Source organism: Mobula hypostoma, chromosome 15 (genome assembly GCF_963921235.1).
Source record: "Mobula hypostoma chromosome 15, sMobHyp1.1, whole genome shotgun sequence".
In the NCBI taxonomy this organism is placed as follows: Eukaryota; Metazoa; Chordata; class Chondrichthyes; order Myliobatiformes; family Myliobatidae; genus Mobula; species Mobula hypostoma.
The window spans coordinates 21885134-21904037 of record NC_086111.1 but is presented as its reverse complement, the minus strand read 5'-3'; the positions used below and the strand labels follow the sequence as shown (position 1 = coordinate 21904037).

Below are 18904 nucleotides of genomic sequence, written 5' to 3'. Positions count from 1 at the left end.
CCTGTAATTGTTCTGTATTTGTTCGGCTCTGTCACAATTATAACCTTCATTCAGCTATCAATGGGAAAGTGACCTGTTCTGACCATGTCTCATGCTGGGTTAGTATCTTGGCCTCCTACCAATTGGCATGCAGGCACAGCAAGCAATTAGATCATTCCATTGGCTTTTCTGTGTTGCACAGAGAATATAGAAAGGAAGGTTGGTCTACTGTTGTGTTTTGCTGAGGCCATGCTAGACTGCTGTACCATCCTAATTAAGTTTTGATCTGAAATGTGGACACCTCCTACACCCTCAGTGCTTGACCTACCTGGGTTCCTCCAGCAGATTGTTGCTTGTCCAATTATATGTTGACCTTGTATAATGTCATATATAGGTCCGATTATATAATTATTTCCGAGGGGCAACACAAAATGTAGATTGCTGCTGAGGGAGTGCAGCATTGACTGGCATGTTCAGTTTTGGGTGAAGCATTAAATTAAGGCCTCTAATAGATCCTATGGAAAATTGTTTGTTGCTTCAGGTTCCAGAATCTGCAGTCTTTTCTTTCTCTCTCGTGCTCTAATCTGCTTTAAAGGTGGGATGTATGTGCCTTGGAAGCAGTGGAGAGCTTTGTTAGATTTCCTGGTATGGAGTAACTCCTGCCAAAGAGGGAAGATTAAGAGTCCAGATGGAGAATGGTTCCTTAGAGGGTGATATCTGGAATTAGGGGGCACATCCTCAGCATGTAGAGTTGTTCATTTGGGACATAGCAAAGAAATACATTAACCCTTTCATTCCTGGAATCATTCTTGTGAACCTCCTCAGCAATGCCAGCACATTGTTTCTTAGATAAGATGTCCAAAACTGCTCATAACACTTCAAATGTGGTCTGACCAGTGCCTCATAATTAGCTAGGTGGTTCTATCAGATGACATCTACCCTGTTTGAGGCTTATTTTAGTGGAGCTTGGGTGATAGCTATAGTTGGTAATGGGTTCTTTGTCCTTCAGTTAATTTTAAGATCCACTCATAAAGTCTGGCTACTGAAAAGGTTCTTGATTTCTTGGTCTAAACAATAGTATTTAGATTTGTAGTTTGCTTCCAGTGTAAGCTATTCTGTTCAGTCTGAAAATTCCTTATTGACTAGAACTCCCAGAAGGAATAGTTAATTTGGCTTTTGCTATCTGATACAGGGTGTTTCATTCTTTTTTTCAGGCGAGGAAAGACTTAGTGTAAATAATTAAACGTTCATATTTTTGATAAGTAGGTGGGTAGGTATGGATCACACAATGGACCTTGAGAATGCAGCCACAAGAGAAAATGCTGGAGGAACTCAGCAGGCCAGGCAGCATCTATGGAAAGGAGTACAGTCGACAGGACTTCTGGCAGATGAAGCTCGGTGAAGTGGTCTCCCAATCTATGATGGGTCTCACTAATATATAGGAAGCCACACCAGGAGGACTGGACACAGTATATGACCCCAACAGACTCGCAAGTAAAGTGTTGCCTCACCTGGAAGGACTGCTTAGGGCCCTGAGTGGTAGTGAAGGAGGTGGTGTAGCACTTGCAAGGATAAGTGCCAGGAGGGGTGACTGGACAAGGGGATCACATAGGGAGTGATTCCTATGGAAACCAGAAAGTGGGGGGTGGGGTGGACGAGAGATGTGCTTGGTAATGGGATTCCGCGGATGGCGGAAGTTTCAGAGAATTATGTGCTGGACGTGGAGTACGTGAGGAACCCTATCCCTGGTAGGATGGGGTAAAAGCAGATTTGCGTGAAATGAAAGAGATGCAGTTGTGTTGATTTGAAAGAGGAGGGCATCTCCTTTGTTCTGGAATGAAAAGCCTCATCCTGAGAGCAAATGCGGAATTGAGAGAAGGGGATGGCGTTTTTACAAGTAACAGGGTCAGAAGAGGTGTAGTCCAGGTAGCTGTGAGAGTCCGTGGGTTTATAATAGACAGCAGTAGATAAGCTGTCCCTAAGTTGGAGGTGAAGGGGCTGCTGCATTTTCTATCCCCTTTTCCCTTGCCCACCCATCACCTCCCTTTTCTTTCTTCCATGGTCTTGTCTTTTTCACAGCTCTTTACTTCATCCTCCCCCCACCTTCAAAATCTACTGTTTTCTCCAGTCCTGCCAAAGGGTTTCAGCCTGAAACGTCGACTGTACTCTTCCATTGATGCTGCCTGGCCTGCTGAGTTCCTCCAGCATTTTGTGTGTGTTGCTCAGACCTTGAGAATCACTCAGATTTGTTTTGATTTTGTGAAGCAGGTGGACAGGTTGTGGAAAGCATTGAAGCGTAACTTTTTTTTTTAAATATGCCATTCCAGAGTTGCTGTTTGACTACTGGTCCAAGAACCACCTGGATCCAAGAGATGAGAGACCAGCTGAATTTGCACCCCCTTCAGACTATTACAGTGAATCAAAGAGACCAAATAATACTGGAGGCTGGAAGAGAGGCCAGCTTGGATCCTCCTTCAAACGGACTCCACAGTTTCCCAACGTGGATTTGCAAAGCAATTCAAATCTTCATCAGCCAGCCAGTAGCAACACTTTGGACGATATGCTGTCTTACTACAAGCATTCTACCTGAACAGACCTGAGAGCTGCCATATTAAAGGATTTTCCACAATCATCCTGCTCTGTTGATGGACATCAGTCACTACCTTTCAGTCACCAGAGCATATTAAAGTCACTTGGCCTGTAGGTGATGTGTAGCATAGTTTGCATTTTCCCACCACCATCCAGCAACTAAACTCTACAGGTAAAATAGCAATGGCAATTTGTGAGAACTATTTCAGCTATCTGCCTTATTATAAAGAGACAAAACAGTGACAGCTTCAGCCACTTAATTCTTGGATATGCATTTAATGCACGATAAAGCTACTACCAGCACATTCATTAGCTGTACCAGGACTGTTGAAAATCTATCACACAGCTCCACTAAATCAGGACTCATGATACTTGTGCCGGAGTACTGACCAGATGTTTCTAATACCACAACTTACATTCCTCCTATTCTCTCCCCGCCCGCCCCCCCCCAGCACACCAATTATACTGTGTTTTTATGTGAACCTTGTGAATTAAAAGATTAAACTGGGAGCCAGCAGTCTTACAAAAAGTTAGAGTGTCTCTTTTTTAACCAGCGTCAAAAGAGGTGGTGATGTATTATGTTTGGAACTTAAACCAGCCCTGACAAACATTACCACTTTAAGTCAGAGGTAGCTGACTTAAGGCAACTCCTTAAGGCATATGTGACAGATTGGCAACAAGCTACACAAAAACCCCATTCTTCCAACTTTTACTTCCGTATCACTCTCCAAATTATTTACAAACTTTTACTAGAACCCCCCATATTGTCAGTTGCTTTTGATTTTTATAAATAAAAACCATATAAATAAGTCACTCCATTGCTTCCTGTGGTCTTCTAAGTGCATTTTGTAGCTGATCAGGTTTAAAAAACACTTGTAGCTTGCAAACCTTTTAAATTGTCTTGAATTTCTAAGGTACCAAGGGCACTTGGTACCAACATTCCCACTGGGCACAAAGATCAAACATGGTGAATACAAGGCAATCTGCCACCACACTTAGCAATATGGCATTAGATGCCAGATGAGCATTTGCTAAGTAAGTCAATGCTATGTACAAGTCATGCTGGAGCCATATACATCGATCTTCAAAGTACCTAATCTCACTAGTATTTGATTCAAAATCAAATACTGACAAATACCTGAAAAATAACACAAGGAACTTTGATTGCTGCTTCACTTCAGGATCCCAGGTTGAACAGTGCACTTTATTTAATTCAGTTTTCAAAAGCAAGGAAATGAAAGAATAGATTAAGATATTGGCACTGAATGAACTTCATTGCAGATTGGTGGATGGGGAGGTGGTCCATATCATAATGACAGCATTCCAAAGTTTTTATTCCTAATGAATTTTTTCCACAGAGCCAAAATGCTTTCATTATATTGCTTTACCCCATATTAACAGAAGTACCGTATTCAATTTGTCACCCATTCTACCAGTAAGGGACCCTCACAGAAAGAATTTGGTCGTTGTCAACTAAAGTTCAGCATATCAGTAACAACTCACCTTGATAAGAGATGATCTGGCAGAGATTTAAGTGCCACTGAACTTAGACTCAGCAGTCAATGAGAAAACAACCTAATGCACTTCCCCAAGCCACATTCTGGAACTGGGCAAGCCTCACATTGCTGATTTCTAAAATCTGGCCCACACACTTAATTTCAGCTTCCTAAGGAGTACAGGCAATGTCATGACTGCAGCAGCATGAGAGATCATATCTGTCTCTGGCAGGTTTGTGCACGTGTATTTTGCAATAGGATAGATCTAGCAACAGTGTGGGATGATACGTACACCAACAACGGGCCATTAATGCTGAAACACTCAATGAGACTTAAAGCCCTCATGTCAGTTCCCCATCTCAGCTGGACCGCATAGATATAATTTAATAGATCTTGTGCTAACATTGTAGGGTAGGAAGAGGCTCGATTGCAAAATACAGTTCACCGTTACAGCCTAAGTCAAACTAAAAAGCATTCAGGACTGCTTATCCAATGCAATTTCAGGCATCTTCATCATTGTGGCTTTGCCAGCACACTTGAGATTATGGAATATTGTAAGGTTCACGTCCTTTGTGTCAGGTAAATCTCACCCACACATACCCCTCGACCAACAGCCAAGATTTTCTTCTGTTTGTGAAAGCAACAAACTTTATATGGTAAGCAAGGGAACCTCCAGATTTTAGCACGAGAACTCCATCCAGAACAGAGTCTTGCACTGAATCAGCCTGTCCATTATTAAAATGGTACAATTCAGGTTGGCATGCAATTTTACAGCAGAACTAACAGATGGGTTTACGTCAGCCATTAGCATCAGGACTTACTAACAGTTGCAAGGCCAATAAAATAAACCCATTCGGAAGACTTTATTTTAAGCCTCAAGTAGGTCACATAAGTGCAACTAAAAAGACTCGTTCACTTCTCTTTTCACTGTCTAGCTTGCATTCCTTTCCCAACAAGCGGGAAGGAGTGTGACCATCTATTCACCTTAAACCCCTGGCACCCCACATGGTAGCTGTGGAGATGGGGCAACAGGGACATGGCCTGAACTGCACGAGCAGCAGAAACAGCAGGAAAGTCATGCAAAGGCAACACTGAGAAAGCTGGCCTGTAAATACCAGCCAGAGGAGGTGCTGCAACAGAAAATTAAAACCCAAATGGCAATATAAATAACATTTCACACAGAAGTTAGTCATGAGGGCAAGGCATCTTGTTCAGATCCTTTTGGTTTACTTTCTTTTCTAGCTGAGGTCCATTATTTCTGTGCTAGTCACTGATGTGTTGTCTTTCTGAATGCTTTCAAAAATAGATGCCATCTCTGGGTTAGACCGGATCTGTGACTGGAACTCTGCCATCAGAGCACTCTTCTCTGCTTCTGGGATCGTGAGCAGAGCTGCTACTGCCCTCATCGCTGAGCGTTTCAACTCATCTTGCTTCTCAAATTCCTGCTTCACCGAGTTGGCCTTCACCTAAATGAAAGGGAAAACAGGATTACCTCCACCCACTACATGCAACAGTGCAAAAACAGCAAAATGCTGGCAATCCAAATTTGTCATGATAAAACTCAAAACTATTGATTTGAATCTTACTTAAGGAATGATATCAAGCTATGGCAAAGGTGCACAAGAACTCTGATTAGGCCACACTTGGAGTACTGTGTCCAGTTCTGGTCGCCTCACTATAGGAAGAATGTGGAAGCATTGGAAAGGGTACAGAGGAGATTTACCAGGATGCTGCCTGGTTTAGAGAGTATGCATTATGATCAGAGATTAAGGGAGCTAGGGCTTTACTCTTTGGAGAGGAGGATGAGAGGAGACATGATAGAGGTATACAAGATATTAAGAGGAATAGATAGAGTGCACAGCCAGGGCACCACTGCTCAGTACAAGAGGACATGGCTTTAAGGTAAGGGGTGGGAAGTTCAAGGGGGATATTAGAGTAAGGTTTTTTACTCAAGAGTGGTTGGTGTGTGGAATGCACTGCCTGAGTCAGTGGTGGAGGCAGATACACTAGTGAAATTTTAGAGACTACGAGACAGGTATATGGAAGGATTTAAGGTGGGGGGTTATATGGGAGGCAGGGTTTAAGGGTTGGCACAACATTGTGGGCCAAAGGGCCTGTACTGTACTATTCCATGTTCTATGTTCTATAATGTTGAAGGGGAATTCATGACATGGATTCATGGCAATAGGACTGGAAATTAGTGCACTAGGAGGGAGTAAGCATGCCAGTTCAAAAAATTAGGCTTTGACTATCATCTTCATAAAGTCATCTGAAATGCCCATCAGGAAGCTTAATGTAGCTTGCAGGTCAGACATGAAGGGAAATTCACTGACCATCTTAACTTACTAAATATCACTGCTGCACAGCCTTGGATGATGGAAAAGGAAGTGGCAAATGGACCAGGAAATCTCTAAAAGGTATTAAAAAGATCATCCCATCAATCCTGACCAGATTTTCATTCTCTGCTGCTGAGAAGCATCCCCATAGCATGATGCTACCTCCACCATACTTTACAGTAGAGATGGTGATAATCTGGCTGATGCACAGTATAGTTGAGGTCAAAAAGTTTCACTTTATTCTCATCTGACCACAAGACCACCCTCCATAACTTTACAATGTCTTCTAAGTGATGCCTTGCAAAGTCTTTACGGGCAAAAATATGCTCTTTTAAGCCAGGGCTTTTTTCTTGCTACTCTTCCATAAATACCGTTTTAATGCAAGGTCTTAAGAGATTGTGGAGCCATGAACTTCATGTCCAGTGGCACCCACTGACTTCTGCAGTTCACTCAGTGACTGCAGTAGTCTCTCTTGCAAGTGCTGTCCTTCTCCAGCAACTAAGTTTAGTGGGGTGGCCTGACTTGGGCAGTGTGGCTGTGGTTTCATATTTTTTTCCCCCACTTTTTCACACTAGACTGCACTGAGGTATCGCCAGTGCCTTTGAGATGGTCACGTACCCTTCCCCAGATTTGTGCTTCTCTATTATTTGCTTTGGTCTGTTGAAATTCTACTACTGTTGGAGAGGGGGTATTTATTCTAATTAATTCATCGAAAACAGGTGATCCTCCAATTTTCAACATCAACAAATCGGATGCATTGGTAAGCAAATACCGTATATTGCACTTGAGGGAAATTAGCATAGGAATTACAAAGATGAATACTTTTTCAGCATCACAATTTTGGTTTTTAATTTTTAGTAAATTGTTGACAGGTTATGGTATTTTTCTTTTGATTTGACATGATGCACAATGATTTGTAGATTAGCTCAAAAAATCCTACTTCAATATATTTTAAATTTGGAAATTGAGACAGTAAAATGTGAAAATAGTTGTGGGGGCTGAGTACTTTTTCAAGACATCCAGTACATCCAGTGGGTACTACACTGATCTATAGCAAACTCTTGAGTACACAAGTGTACGGAATTACAATGTGCGAGCAAGATCCTTGAAACTGCATCCCTCACTGGCTCAACATGGGGAAGGTGGACTGATAATTATCACTCAGCACACAAGCCCATTCACTCCAGCATATATTCCCTTAACATCACTTATCTTATACTCTTTTAGTGGTGTTGAATACATTTATAGATTTAATTCAACAAACAAGCTGCTGGCCAAATATCTATGCCAGTATTAACCCTTCTGGTCAGCAATGTCAGAAAGGACCCACCTTAGTAGTGCACGTTGCACGCAGTGGTTCTACTAGCCTGTCCAGCCTCTGAAGTACTGCACTGGGACTGACAGTTGACAGTCGTGCCAACATGATGAAAGTCAGCATCTGCAAGAAAGCAAGAACAAATGTGACAGTTCAGATTTACTGGGTGAATAGTAATGCAAGATGACTTACCATAGTAAATAATTATTAGTCAGATTACTCAAGTGGCCTGGGCATGAGCATCTGAATTTGAACCAGCAGAGATTGAATCACCATCTGTTCTCTTGCATAAAGTTCTGACAGCTCCAAGGACAATTCTAAATCTGGTCCTAAATCAGTCCCTTTATGAGCAACCCTCCTTCACAGCAGAACCCAACCGCAGCCCAACTGGGTAAGTGCACAGTTAAGCTTATTTACCTTGATATCATAATGATCCTTTAATCCATCTTCCACATGATTCAGAAACTCAAAGATGTCCAGCCTATCGAGACAACTATCCAGCAAAGTGTACATGCATTCAAAGGCAGCTTTCCTAATATCCAGTCCATCATCCACAGTGTGTTTGAAAGGTCCCATTTCCACCTGGAGAGAGATTTCAAGGAAGTAGTGATTTAGTTAAAGTATCTATTGAAAGTGTCAGCAAGGGGAGTGTAGAGATTAAAAATTGTGGGAAGAAATAAAACTCATCTTTCCTGCTAAATCAATTATTTGCAAGGAATAAAATAGAATGCACAGATTAATTACCACAATCCCAAACTTTGAACAACTACACATACATGTCATTTATGCAGCAGAAGACATGCAATTCCCAGACACAAAGCATAAAGGGCAGCAGCAGAGGTTCATTAACATTGCAAAGAGTTTTCCTGAGAGCCCCTAAGGGATGAGTCACCTGTTCTTCTCTTAGTGCAGCCCAGCTAATAAGGCTAGGAGGACAAAACTGCCACCTCATTTTCCTACCCCAGAGGCATGCAATAGGAGAAGACACTTTTCTAAAAGTAGAAGACTTGTTTGGAGATCGAGAGTTTGCCTTTGAGGAACAACATCTCCCCAGGCCTGGAGTCACCAGACAGCAGGCCAAGAGAAGACCTGTGGATCAATGTAAACCAGTGGACCTGCTTCAAATCAGTAGACTGGACAATATTCAGGAATTCATCTTTGAATCTGAATGAATATGCTAAAGTTGCCACTGACTTCATAAAGAACTGTGTGGAAGAGTGTTTGCCTCCGAGAACATACTGGATATACCCAAAACCAGAAGCTGGAAATGAACCAAGAGATTGACAGTCTGCTGACTGCTAGATCTGTGGCATTCAAGAATGGTGATCCAGAACTCTACCAGAAGTCCAAGTATGACCCGCAGAAGGCTATTTTAAGAGCGATAAAGCAATTCTGATTGAAAGCAGAGATGAAATCGGATGCACATCAGCTCCGGCAGGGGTTTAAGGGTTAACCCTTGCCTAAGGAAGGCCATAGACTCCTACAATTTGGCTATTCCTATGATAAATCTACAGCGGATGCAATCTCACGAGCTCTTCATTCGACCACCTGAAAAACAGCAATACCTACGTCAAGCTGCTGTTTACTGATCACAACTCAGCATTCAATGCCATCACCCCTCAGTACTAATCAATAAGCTTCAAATCCTGAGCTCTGCAACTGGATCCTTGACCTCCTCATTGGGAGACCAGTCAGTGTAGATTGAAAATAACATATCCACCTTGCTGGCAATCAACACCAGCACATCTCAAGGATGCACACTTAGACTGCTCCTCTACTCTCTCTACACCCATGAATGTGTGGCTAAGCACAGTTCAAATGGCACCTATAAATTACCAATGACAATCTTTGTTGGCAGAATATCAGATGGCAATGAGGTGGTATAGAGGAGTGAAATAGATTGGCTGATTGAGTGGTGTCACAACTACCTTGTACTCAACGTCAGTAAGACTAAGGAGTTGATTGTGGACCTTAGGAAGGGGAAGTCAAGGGGACACACACCAGAACTCAGAGGGATCAAAAGTGGAAAGGGTGAGCAGTTTGAAGTTCCTGAATGTCAACATCTCTGAAGTTCTATCCCTGGCTATATTTCATTAGGAGTTTGAGGAGATTAGGTATTCTAACAAATTTCCACAGATGTAACTTGAAAATCATTCTAACTGGTTGCATCACTGTTTGGTATGGAGGGGCTACTGCACAAGATCGGAAAAAGGTGCATAAGACTGCAAACCCAATCAGCATTTCCTGACACTAGCCTCCCCAGTACCAAGGACATCTCTAAAAGGAGATGTGTGAAAAAGCTAGCATCCATCATTAAAGACCCACAACACCCAGGACATGCCCTCATTCCTACCATTAGAAAGAAGGTACAGGAGCCTGAAGATACACATGCAACGTTTTAGGAACAGCTTCTTCCCCCTTGCCATCAGATTTCTGAACGGACAATGAACAAACTCATGAACACTACTTCACTATTTATTTTTATACATACTTCTTATTGTAATTTATAGTATATTTTATGTGTTGTATTGTATTCTGTGGCAAAATTATAAAACATAATGACATATCAATGATATTGAACCTGATACTGATCAGTGGACGGAATAGTATTTCTCAATCAGAAGTTCTGGAACTCCCACTCAAAGCACTTCCAACTCATAATTCAGGTTGACACCTTAGTGAAATACCGAGAGAGTGCAGTAGTGTCACAGATGCTGACTTTCAAACAAAAAGTTTAACTCATAACCGTGGGGCTTAGGGACACTAAAGATTCCACGGCACTTTTGAAAAGTCAGCTTTTCAGGCTAATATTTATCCCATCACCAAAAGTACTGTAACTTCTGGTAATTTATAGGTGACTGCTCTTGATATCTTAGCATGCACAAACTGGATACCACATTTAGGACATTGCAAGATTGTGCACAGGGCTGCTGTACCTTTATGAGCAATGAACGAGCTGCATGATCTGTCACATCTATGTGATGAGCTTACCTCTCTAATCAGCTCCTTTCTGACCTTGGTTTCCTTGTATAACTGTGGTAACACAGTCTCCAGCAAGTCCCTGATCAACGAAGGCTTATTATGAGCCGCACAATTGAACATGACCAAGGCAACACGCCTGACATTGAGATCCGGGTCTTCCAGAGTCCGCAAGAAGTCACCTGAAAAACAAAATAGAAAATATTAAGCATTTCTTGGTAACAATGAAGAAACTCAGGAAATAACCTTCCTAGTAGCTGATGTTTAGAGTGGGACAGTCTTACCTAAACTTGCCAGCAGGTGATTAAAGTTACTAACCAATTCCTTCAGTCTGAGAAGGTAAAAAATTTCAATTGGAATTAAGAGAGCAGTAGTAGACTGCCCCTTGATGGAACAAGATAGTTACGGTTACGGCTCTAACACAGGATTTCTCCTGCCCAGAGTCCAATGTCATGATAGAACCAGCACAATGCATTGCAAACCTGGAAAAGTCTAAAGGCAAAAAAACAGGCACAAAAGGCAGCAGCATTGCATGGAAATGAAGTCAGAACCTCTGTGCCAAATGCAATTGCAAATTCTGCACATAATAGTTAAGGGATTTGAAGATGGAGTCATGATTTGTGTAAACACTATTGGTAGATCTAAGAAACAACCTTGGAAACTAATGATCTGTCTGATGGTGGATCTCGACCTGAAATATTGACTGTTTACTCTTTTCCAGTGTTGCTGCCTGACCTGCTGAGTTTCTCCGGCATTTTGTGTGTGTTGATTTGATTTCCAGCATCCACAGACTTTTCTTGTTTGTGAATCATCTGTCTTACTTATTTAGAGGTACACCACAGTAACAGACCAATCCAGTCTAATAAACTCACATCACTCAATTACACCCATGTGTCCAATTAACCTACTAAACTTTGCACCCTTTGGAAAGCGGGAGGAAACTGGAGCACCTAGAGGAAACCCATAGTCACGGAGAGGTCATACACTTACACAAAGCGGCTGGAATTGAACTCAAGTCGCTGGCACTTCAGTAGCATTACACCAACCATTCTGCTACTGGTCTTATTGGTAAATTACAGCCGAGTTCCTCACAGAAGTTCTTTTATCACAATGGAACCTTGTATTTTAAAAGGAATAAGGGAAACTAATGGTCATTGAGATATATAGCATAGAAACAAGCTCTTGAGCCCACCAAGCTTGTGCTGACCATCAACCACACACTTCTAAGTCTATCCTTCTCCCAAGTTCTACCACTCACCCACACACAAGGGACAACTCAGTGGCCAACTTATCTACCAACCCACACACCAAGAGGGCCATCTGATAGTTTTGATACCTCGTGGCTCCAGTAATCTAGGTTTAATGCTGAACACTGGTGCTAGGCGGACTTGGTGCATTCACCATGTGGGAGTCACATAATGCTCCAAATCTAAAAAATATGCTGCTTGGTAGGTTAACTGGCTGCTGAAAATTACCCTCCGAGTAGGTTAGTGGGGGAAGAATCAGGATGGAATGATGGATGTAGGTATGAGAGAGAATAAGTTACAGGGAAATAAATTGAGGATTGTGATTAATGCAGCACCAGGGTGGACTGGGGAGGGAGATGAAGGCAGGTTGCTTGCAGCTAAGAGGAGGAATTACCTTGTCGGTTTTATGAACAGTATTAAATACTTTAGTCCATCTGACAAAATGCACCAGAAACCTGGAGAACAGCTGCAGGCGTTTGCAGATTTTCTGTGGGGTCCTCATAAGGAAAAGATACAGTTCAACTGTGTTTGATGCTGAGGACATGAAGAGTATGGAAGTGGAAAACCTCCTGGGCCTAATCGTTTTATAATTCAACATGATCATCCATAGGGGAGGGACCCAAGGATCAGAAATGGAAAGCGTTTGTGGATAGACTGTTACTAAAATTTCCTGCTGAAATCCTCAGTGGAAATGAAAGATGGTGTTTGATATATCTGTTCAACAAAGGGCATTCCAGAGGTTTGTAAATAGGTTTACTGTCACATGTACCAAGGTACAGTGAAAAACTTGTTTTGCACGCCATCCATGTGAAACATTGCATCACATCAGTACATCAAGGTAGCACAAGGGCAAAGCAATAACAGAATGCAGAATAAAGTGTTAAAGTTACAGAGAAAGTGCAGTGCATGGAGACAATAAGGTGTAAGGCCATATTGAATATGAAGTCTTATTGTGTACGAGGAATCCAAAAATTAAATTGGCACTCATGCTACTGATGCAAGAAAGGTTTAGCATGACAGTATTAAAGTAAAGGGAATCAAGATTCAGTTTAAATGTGAACACATGCAGATGCTGAAAGTTTGCAGTAACACATAAAACATTAGAGGAACTCAGCAGGTCAGCCAGCATCTATGGATGGAAACGAACAGTTGATGTTTTGGGCTGAGCCCCTCCATTAGACCAGGAAAGTAAGAAAGCAGAAACCATCTTCCCCTCCTCTCTCTGCAGGAACTGCTCCCTCCATGACTCCCTTGTCTGTTCGTCTCTCACAACTGGTCATCCTTCAGGGAGTTGTATCTGAAACAATGCTATGTACTACATCTGGCCTATACTTCCTCCTCCACCACCACCACTCTGGGCCCTAAACAGTCCTTCCAAGCGGGGTAATACCTATGTGAATCCATCAGGGTTGTTTATTGTATCTGGTGTGGCCTTTTCTACATCGCTGAGATTCAGCACAAGGCTGGGAGATTGCTTCACCAAGGTCCTTTGTTCTGTTTGCCCCAACAGCCAAGATCTCCTATTGACTAGCCATTTTAATTTAACTTCCCACTTTTACCCTGATATGCCTGTCCACAGCCACAGAAGCCAGACTCCCCCAACCTTCCTACTGTCTACGCCCCTCAACTGGACTCACCAATCGCTCACATGCTCGTGCTCTTCCCCCTTCCCCCACCCTTTTATTCTTGCTTACATAAGAAACAGGAGCAGGAGTCGGCCATCTGGCTCATCGAGCCTGCTCTGCCATTCAATTAGATCATGGCTGATCTGGCCATGGACTCATCTCCATCTACCTGCCTTTTCCCCTTAACCCTTAATTCCCCTAGTATGCTTCTATTCTTTCTTTCCAGTCCTGATGAAGGATCTCAACCAAAGTGTTGACTGAAACTTCCCTCCATAGATGTTGCTAGTTCCTCTCGTGTCCTGTGTGTTACTTTGATTTAAGTGCGGCAGGGATTTTTGACTGAAAGAGCTGCGGTAAAGTATATGTTTCTGTTCAGTTCCGGTGTTATCTAATCCAAGCTGAAAGTCTTTGTAACCCGTCTTTGGTGCTGGAAGGATAATACTTTTCCATTGAGACAAGTTACATTTGACTTGAAAACTATTTCACTGCTATGAATGTTTGTGAGCTTGATGAATTGAAAGCTGAAGACTCAGTGAGATTTTAAAATGGAGAGGTTTACCAATAGAAGTTGCTAGTTTTCAACAGTGAAAAGTGAAAACAAATGAATGACAATTAAAGTTCTGGTTATATCCAGATTTGTTTTTCCAGATGTCTAAAGGGACCCCAAAGACATAAAAAGAAAAAACAGAAACATGTAGAAACCCCATTTCCAGAAAAGTTGGGATAATTTCCAAAATGCAATAAAAACAAAAATGATGTTAATTCACGTGAACCTTTACTTAACTGACAAAAGTACAAAGAAAAGATTTTCAATCGTTTTACTGACCAACTTAATTGTATTTTGTAAACATACACAAATTTAGAATTTGATGGCTGCAACACACTCAACAGAAGTTGGGACAGAGACATGTTTACCATTGTGTTAGATCACCTTTCCTTTTAATAACACTTTTTAATCGTTTTGGAACTGAGGATACTAATTGTAGTAGATTTGCAATTGGAAATTTTGTCCATTCTTGCTTGATATAAGACTTCAGCTGCTCAACAGTCCGTAGTCTCCGTTGTCTGATTCTCCTCTTCATGATGCGCCACACATTTTGATAGGAGATAGATCTGGACTGGCAGCAGGCCAGTCGAGCACACGCACTCTGTGTCCACAAAGCCACGCTGTTGTAGCCCGTGCAGAATATGGTCTGGCATTGTCCTGCTGAAATAAGCATGGACGTCCCGGGAAGAGACGTCGCCTTGATGGCAACATATGTCTCTCTAAAATCCTAATATACGCCTCAGAGTCAATGGTACCTTCACATACATGCAACTCACCCATGCCGTGGGCACTGATGCACCCCCATACCATCACAGATGCTGGCTTTTTCACCTTTCGCTGATAACAATCTGGATGGTCGTTTTCATCTTTGGCACGGAGAACTCGACACGCGTTTTTTCCGAAAACTAGCTGAAATGTGGACTCATCTGACCACAGCACACGGTTCCACAATCTTTCGGTCCATCTGAGATGAGCTCGGGCCCAGAGAACTCGCCGGCGTTTCTGCATAGAGTTGATATATGGCTTCCTCCTTGCGTAATACAGTTTCAAGTTGCATTTCTGGATGCAGTGACGGACTGTGTTGAGTGACAATAGTTTTCCGAAGTACTCCCGAGCGCAGGTGGCTATAATTGTCACAGTAGCATGACGGTTTCTTGGGCAGTGCCACCTGAGGGCTCGAAGATCACACGCATTCAACAGTAGTTTCCGACCTTGCCCTTTACGCACTGAGATGTCTCTGAATTCTCTGAAGCTTTTCACAATATTATGTACTGCAGATGTTGAAAGACCTAAATTCTCTGCAATCTTGTGTTGAGAAATGTTCCTTTTGAACTGACTAAAATTACAAAATACAATTAAGTTTGTCAGTAAAACTATTGAAAATCTTTTTCTGTACTTTTGCCAGTTAAATAAAGGTTCACGTGAATTAACATATCACAGATTTTTGTTTTTATTGCATTTTGGAAAATATCCCAACTTTTCTGGAAATGGGGTTTGTAATTTACTGGCCTCATACTCTGCCTCTATCCCCTTTTCTCTTTCATGTGTTGTTTTCAGGTAATATTTATGTGAATATTGAAAACAATGAAGACACGAATCCCATAAACAAATCTAATTAATGCTGAGAAATTTGCAAGTCTCCAATTCTGAGTAAGATTCCCACATGTTAACAATTGGTCATTTTGAACTGGAAAATATAAGATATAATCTCAAAATTTGTCTAATTAGGATGTTTTACTAGTTACCATTATTTATTGTGATTAACTGATAATCTGATCAGATTTTAACTCCTTAAAGTAGTTTTAAAAATTAAGTGGGAGAATAAATTAGTTAAAAGTCATAATCTATAGGTTCAAAAAGGATCACAATTCGTAAGTTTCAAGACAGCTATTGATAAGGGTAAGTATGGACCTTCCAGGAGAGTATTAAATTGGAGGTGGGCAAACTACAAGAGTATGAGGCAGGCTCTAGGGAGAGTTAATTGGGAACAGTTGTTTCAGGGCACGTCCATATTTGACGTGTGGAGATTGTTTAAAGACCAACTGCAGAGAGTATAGGGCAGGTATATTCCAGTAAAGGAGGAAGAACAAAGATGGCTAAGGAAACTTTCAATGTCAAGAGATGGTAAATTTAATCATAGAAAAAGCAAATATATGTAAAGATTACGAAGCTAAATTCAAACTGAGCCCTTATGGATTACAAAGAAGCCAGAAAAGAATGCAAGAATAAATTAGGAGAGCCAGAAGAGTCCCACCAAGTAAGATTAATGAGAATACCAAGACATTCCATGCATACGTCAAAGACATAACTAGGAGGCAGGTAAGACTTCTCAGTAATAAAGGAGGGAATATGTGCTTGGGGGCAGAGGACATAGGTAAGCTCCTAAATGTGTACATTGTATCAATATTTACCAAAGAGAAGGATGTGGAAGAAGGGAAATTAATGTGAAACGTGCTAAAATGTAAGGCATTTTGAGATAAAGAAGGAAATATCGTTTGATCTTGAAGAACATTAAGGTGGGTAAGTACTCAGGGTCTGATATCCCAAGTTTTGAGATAGACCATAAGACACAGGAGCAGAATTAAGCCATGTGGCCCATCGAGTCTGCTCCGCCATTCAATCACGGCCGATCCTTTTTGCCCTCAACACTATTCCCCAGCCTTCTCCCCATAACATTTGATCCCCTTTCCAATCAAGAACTTATCAATCTCTGCCTTAAATACACCCAACAACTTGGCCTCCACAGCTGCCTGTGGTAAAAAAAATTCCACAAATTCACCACCCTTTGACTAAAGAAAATTCTCTGCATCTCTGTTTTAAAAGGATACCCCTTTATCCTGAGGCTGTATCCTCTTGTCCTAGACTCCCCCAACATGGGAAACATCCTTTCCACATTTACTCTGTCTACGCCTTTTAACATTTGAAAGGTTTCAATGAGATCCTCTCATCCTTCTAAATTACAGTGAGTACAGACCCAGAGCCACCAAACGCTCCCTGTAGTATAACCTTTTCATTCCCAGAATTATCCTTATGAACCGCCTCTTGGCCCTCTCCAATGCCAACACATCTTTTCTGAGATGAGGGGTCCAAAACTGTTTGCAATACTCAAGGTGAGACCTCATCAATGCCTTATAAAGCCTCTGTGTCACATCCCTGCTCTTGTATTCTGGACCTCTTGAAATGAATGCTAACATTGCATTTGCCTTCCTCAGCACTGACTCTACCTGCAAGTTAACCTTCAGGGTGTTCTGCACAAGGACTCCCAAGTTTCTTTGCGTCTCAGATTTTTGGATTTTTCTCTCCGTTTAGAAAACAGACTGCACGTTTATTTCTTCTACCAAAGTGCATGACCATGCATTTTCCAACGTTGTACTTCAGTTGCCACTCCCTTGCCCATTCTCCTAATCTACCTAAATCCTTCTGCAGCCTACCTGTTTCCTCAACACTACCTGCCCTTCCACCAATCTGTGTACCATCTGCAAACTTGGCAACAAAGCCATCTATTCCATCATCTAAATCATTGATATGCAGCATAAAAAGAAGCGGTCCCAACACTGACCCCTGCGGAACACCACTAGTCACTGGTAGCCAATCAGAAAAGGAACCTTTTATTCCCACGCACTGCCTCCTACCAATCAGCCTATGCTCTAACCATGCTAGTAACTTTCCTGTAATACCATGGGCTCTTAACTTGGTAAGCAGCCTCATATGTGGCACCTTATCAAAGGCCTTTGTAAAGTCCAAATATACCACATCCACTACGACCCCTGTATCTATCCTACATGTAACCTCCTCAAAGAATTCCAACAGGTTTGTCAGGTAAGATTTTCCCTTAAGAAAACCATGCTGACTTTATCCTATCTTGTCCGTGTATCACCAAGTACTCCATAAACTCATCCTTAACAATCGACTTCAACATCTTCCCAACCATTGAGGTCAGCCTAACTGGTCTATAATTTCCCTTCTGCTGCCTCCCTCCTTTCTTGAAGAGTGGAGTGACATTTGCAATTTTCCAGTCCTCTGGCACCATGCCAGAGTCCAATGATTTTTGAAAGATCATTACTAATGCCTCCACAATCTCTACCACTACCTCTTTCGGAACCCTAGGGTGTAGTTCAGCTGGTCCGGCTCACTTATATACCCATAGGTCTTCCAGCTTTTTGAGCACCTTCTCCCTTGTAATACTAACTGCACTCACTTCTCCGCCTTCACACACAAAATCCTGAACACTGCTAGTGATTTCCACAGCGAAGACTGATGGAAAATACTCATTTAATTCATCTGCTATCTCCCTGTCCCCTATTAATATTTCCCTGGCTTCCTTTTCTAGTGGTCCTATATCCACTCCTATTCTCTTTAATTTTTTACATTCTTGAAAAAGCTTTTTCTATCCACTTTGATATTGTTTGCTAGCTTGCTTTCATATTTCATCTCTTCCCTTCTAATGATTCTTTTAGGTGCTCTCTGCAGGTTTTTAAAGGCTTTCCAATCCTCTATCTTTCCACTAATTTTTGCTTTGTTGTATGCAAGAGATAAGATAGCTGGGGACTTAACCACTTTTGTTATGTTCTTTAACCATAAGCAAAGTCTTGCAGGTCTGGCAAGTCGCTAATGTTCCTTTATTCGAGAGAAATAGGGTTAATTCTGCTAACTATAGTCAACGAGTCTCACATCAGTGGTGGAGAAATTAATGGAGAGGATTCTCAGGGATAGGATTTACGAGCATTTGGAAAACCATGGCCTAATTAGGGACAATCAGCATGGCTTTATGCAGGGCAAGTTGCATCTTAC

At 41.8% G+C, this 18904-nt stretch overlaps 2 protein-coding genes across 2 annotated transcripts in view; one reads left to right on the top strand and one right to left on the bottom strand.

Annotated features, from left to right (window-relative positions):
* ccdc174 (coiled-coil domain containing 174) overlaps positions 1-2574 on the top strand; it is a 29380-nt gene extending 26806 nt beyond the window's left edge. The window contains exon 11 of the mRNA XM_063067835.1: positions 2307-2574. Within this exon, the coding sequence (XP_062923905.1) occupies positions 2307-2569 (263 nt within the window). The 3' untranslated portion in view covers positions 2570-2574. The remainder of the gene's footprint in view (positions 1-2306) is intronic.
* Positions 2575-5297: 2723 nt separating this feature from the next.
* Positions 5298-18904, bottom strand: part of LOC134356742 (cullin-associated NEDD8-dissociated protein 1-like) — a 50290-nt gene continuing 36683 nt past the window's right edge. The window contains exons 12-15 of the mRNA XM_063067834.1: positions 10707-10876; positions 8133-8297; positions 7731-7838; positions 5298-5530 (exon numbers count right to left, since the gene is read on the bottom strand). Coding sequence (XP_062923904.1) covers positions 5303-5530; positions 7731-7838; positions 8133-8297; positions 10707-10876 — 671 coding nt within the window. The 3' untranslated portion in view covers positions 5298-5302. The remainder of the gene's footprint in view (positions 5531-7730; positions 7839-8132; positions 8298-10706; positions 10877-18904) is intronic.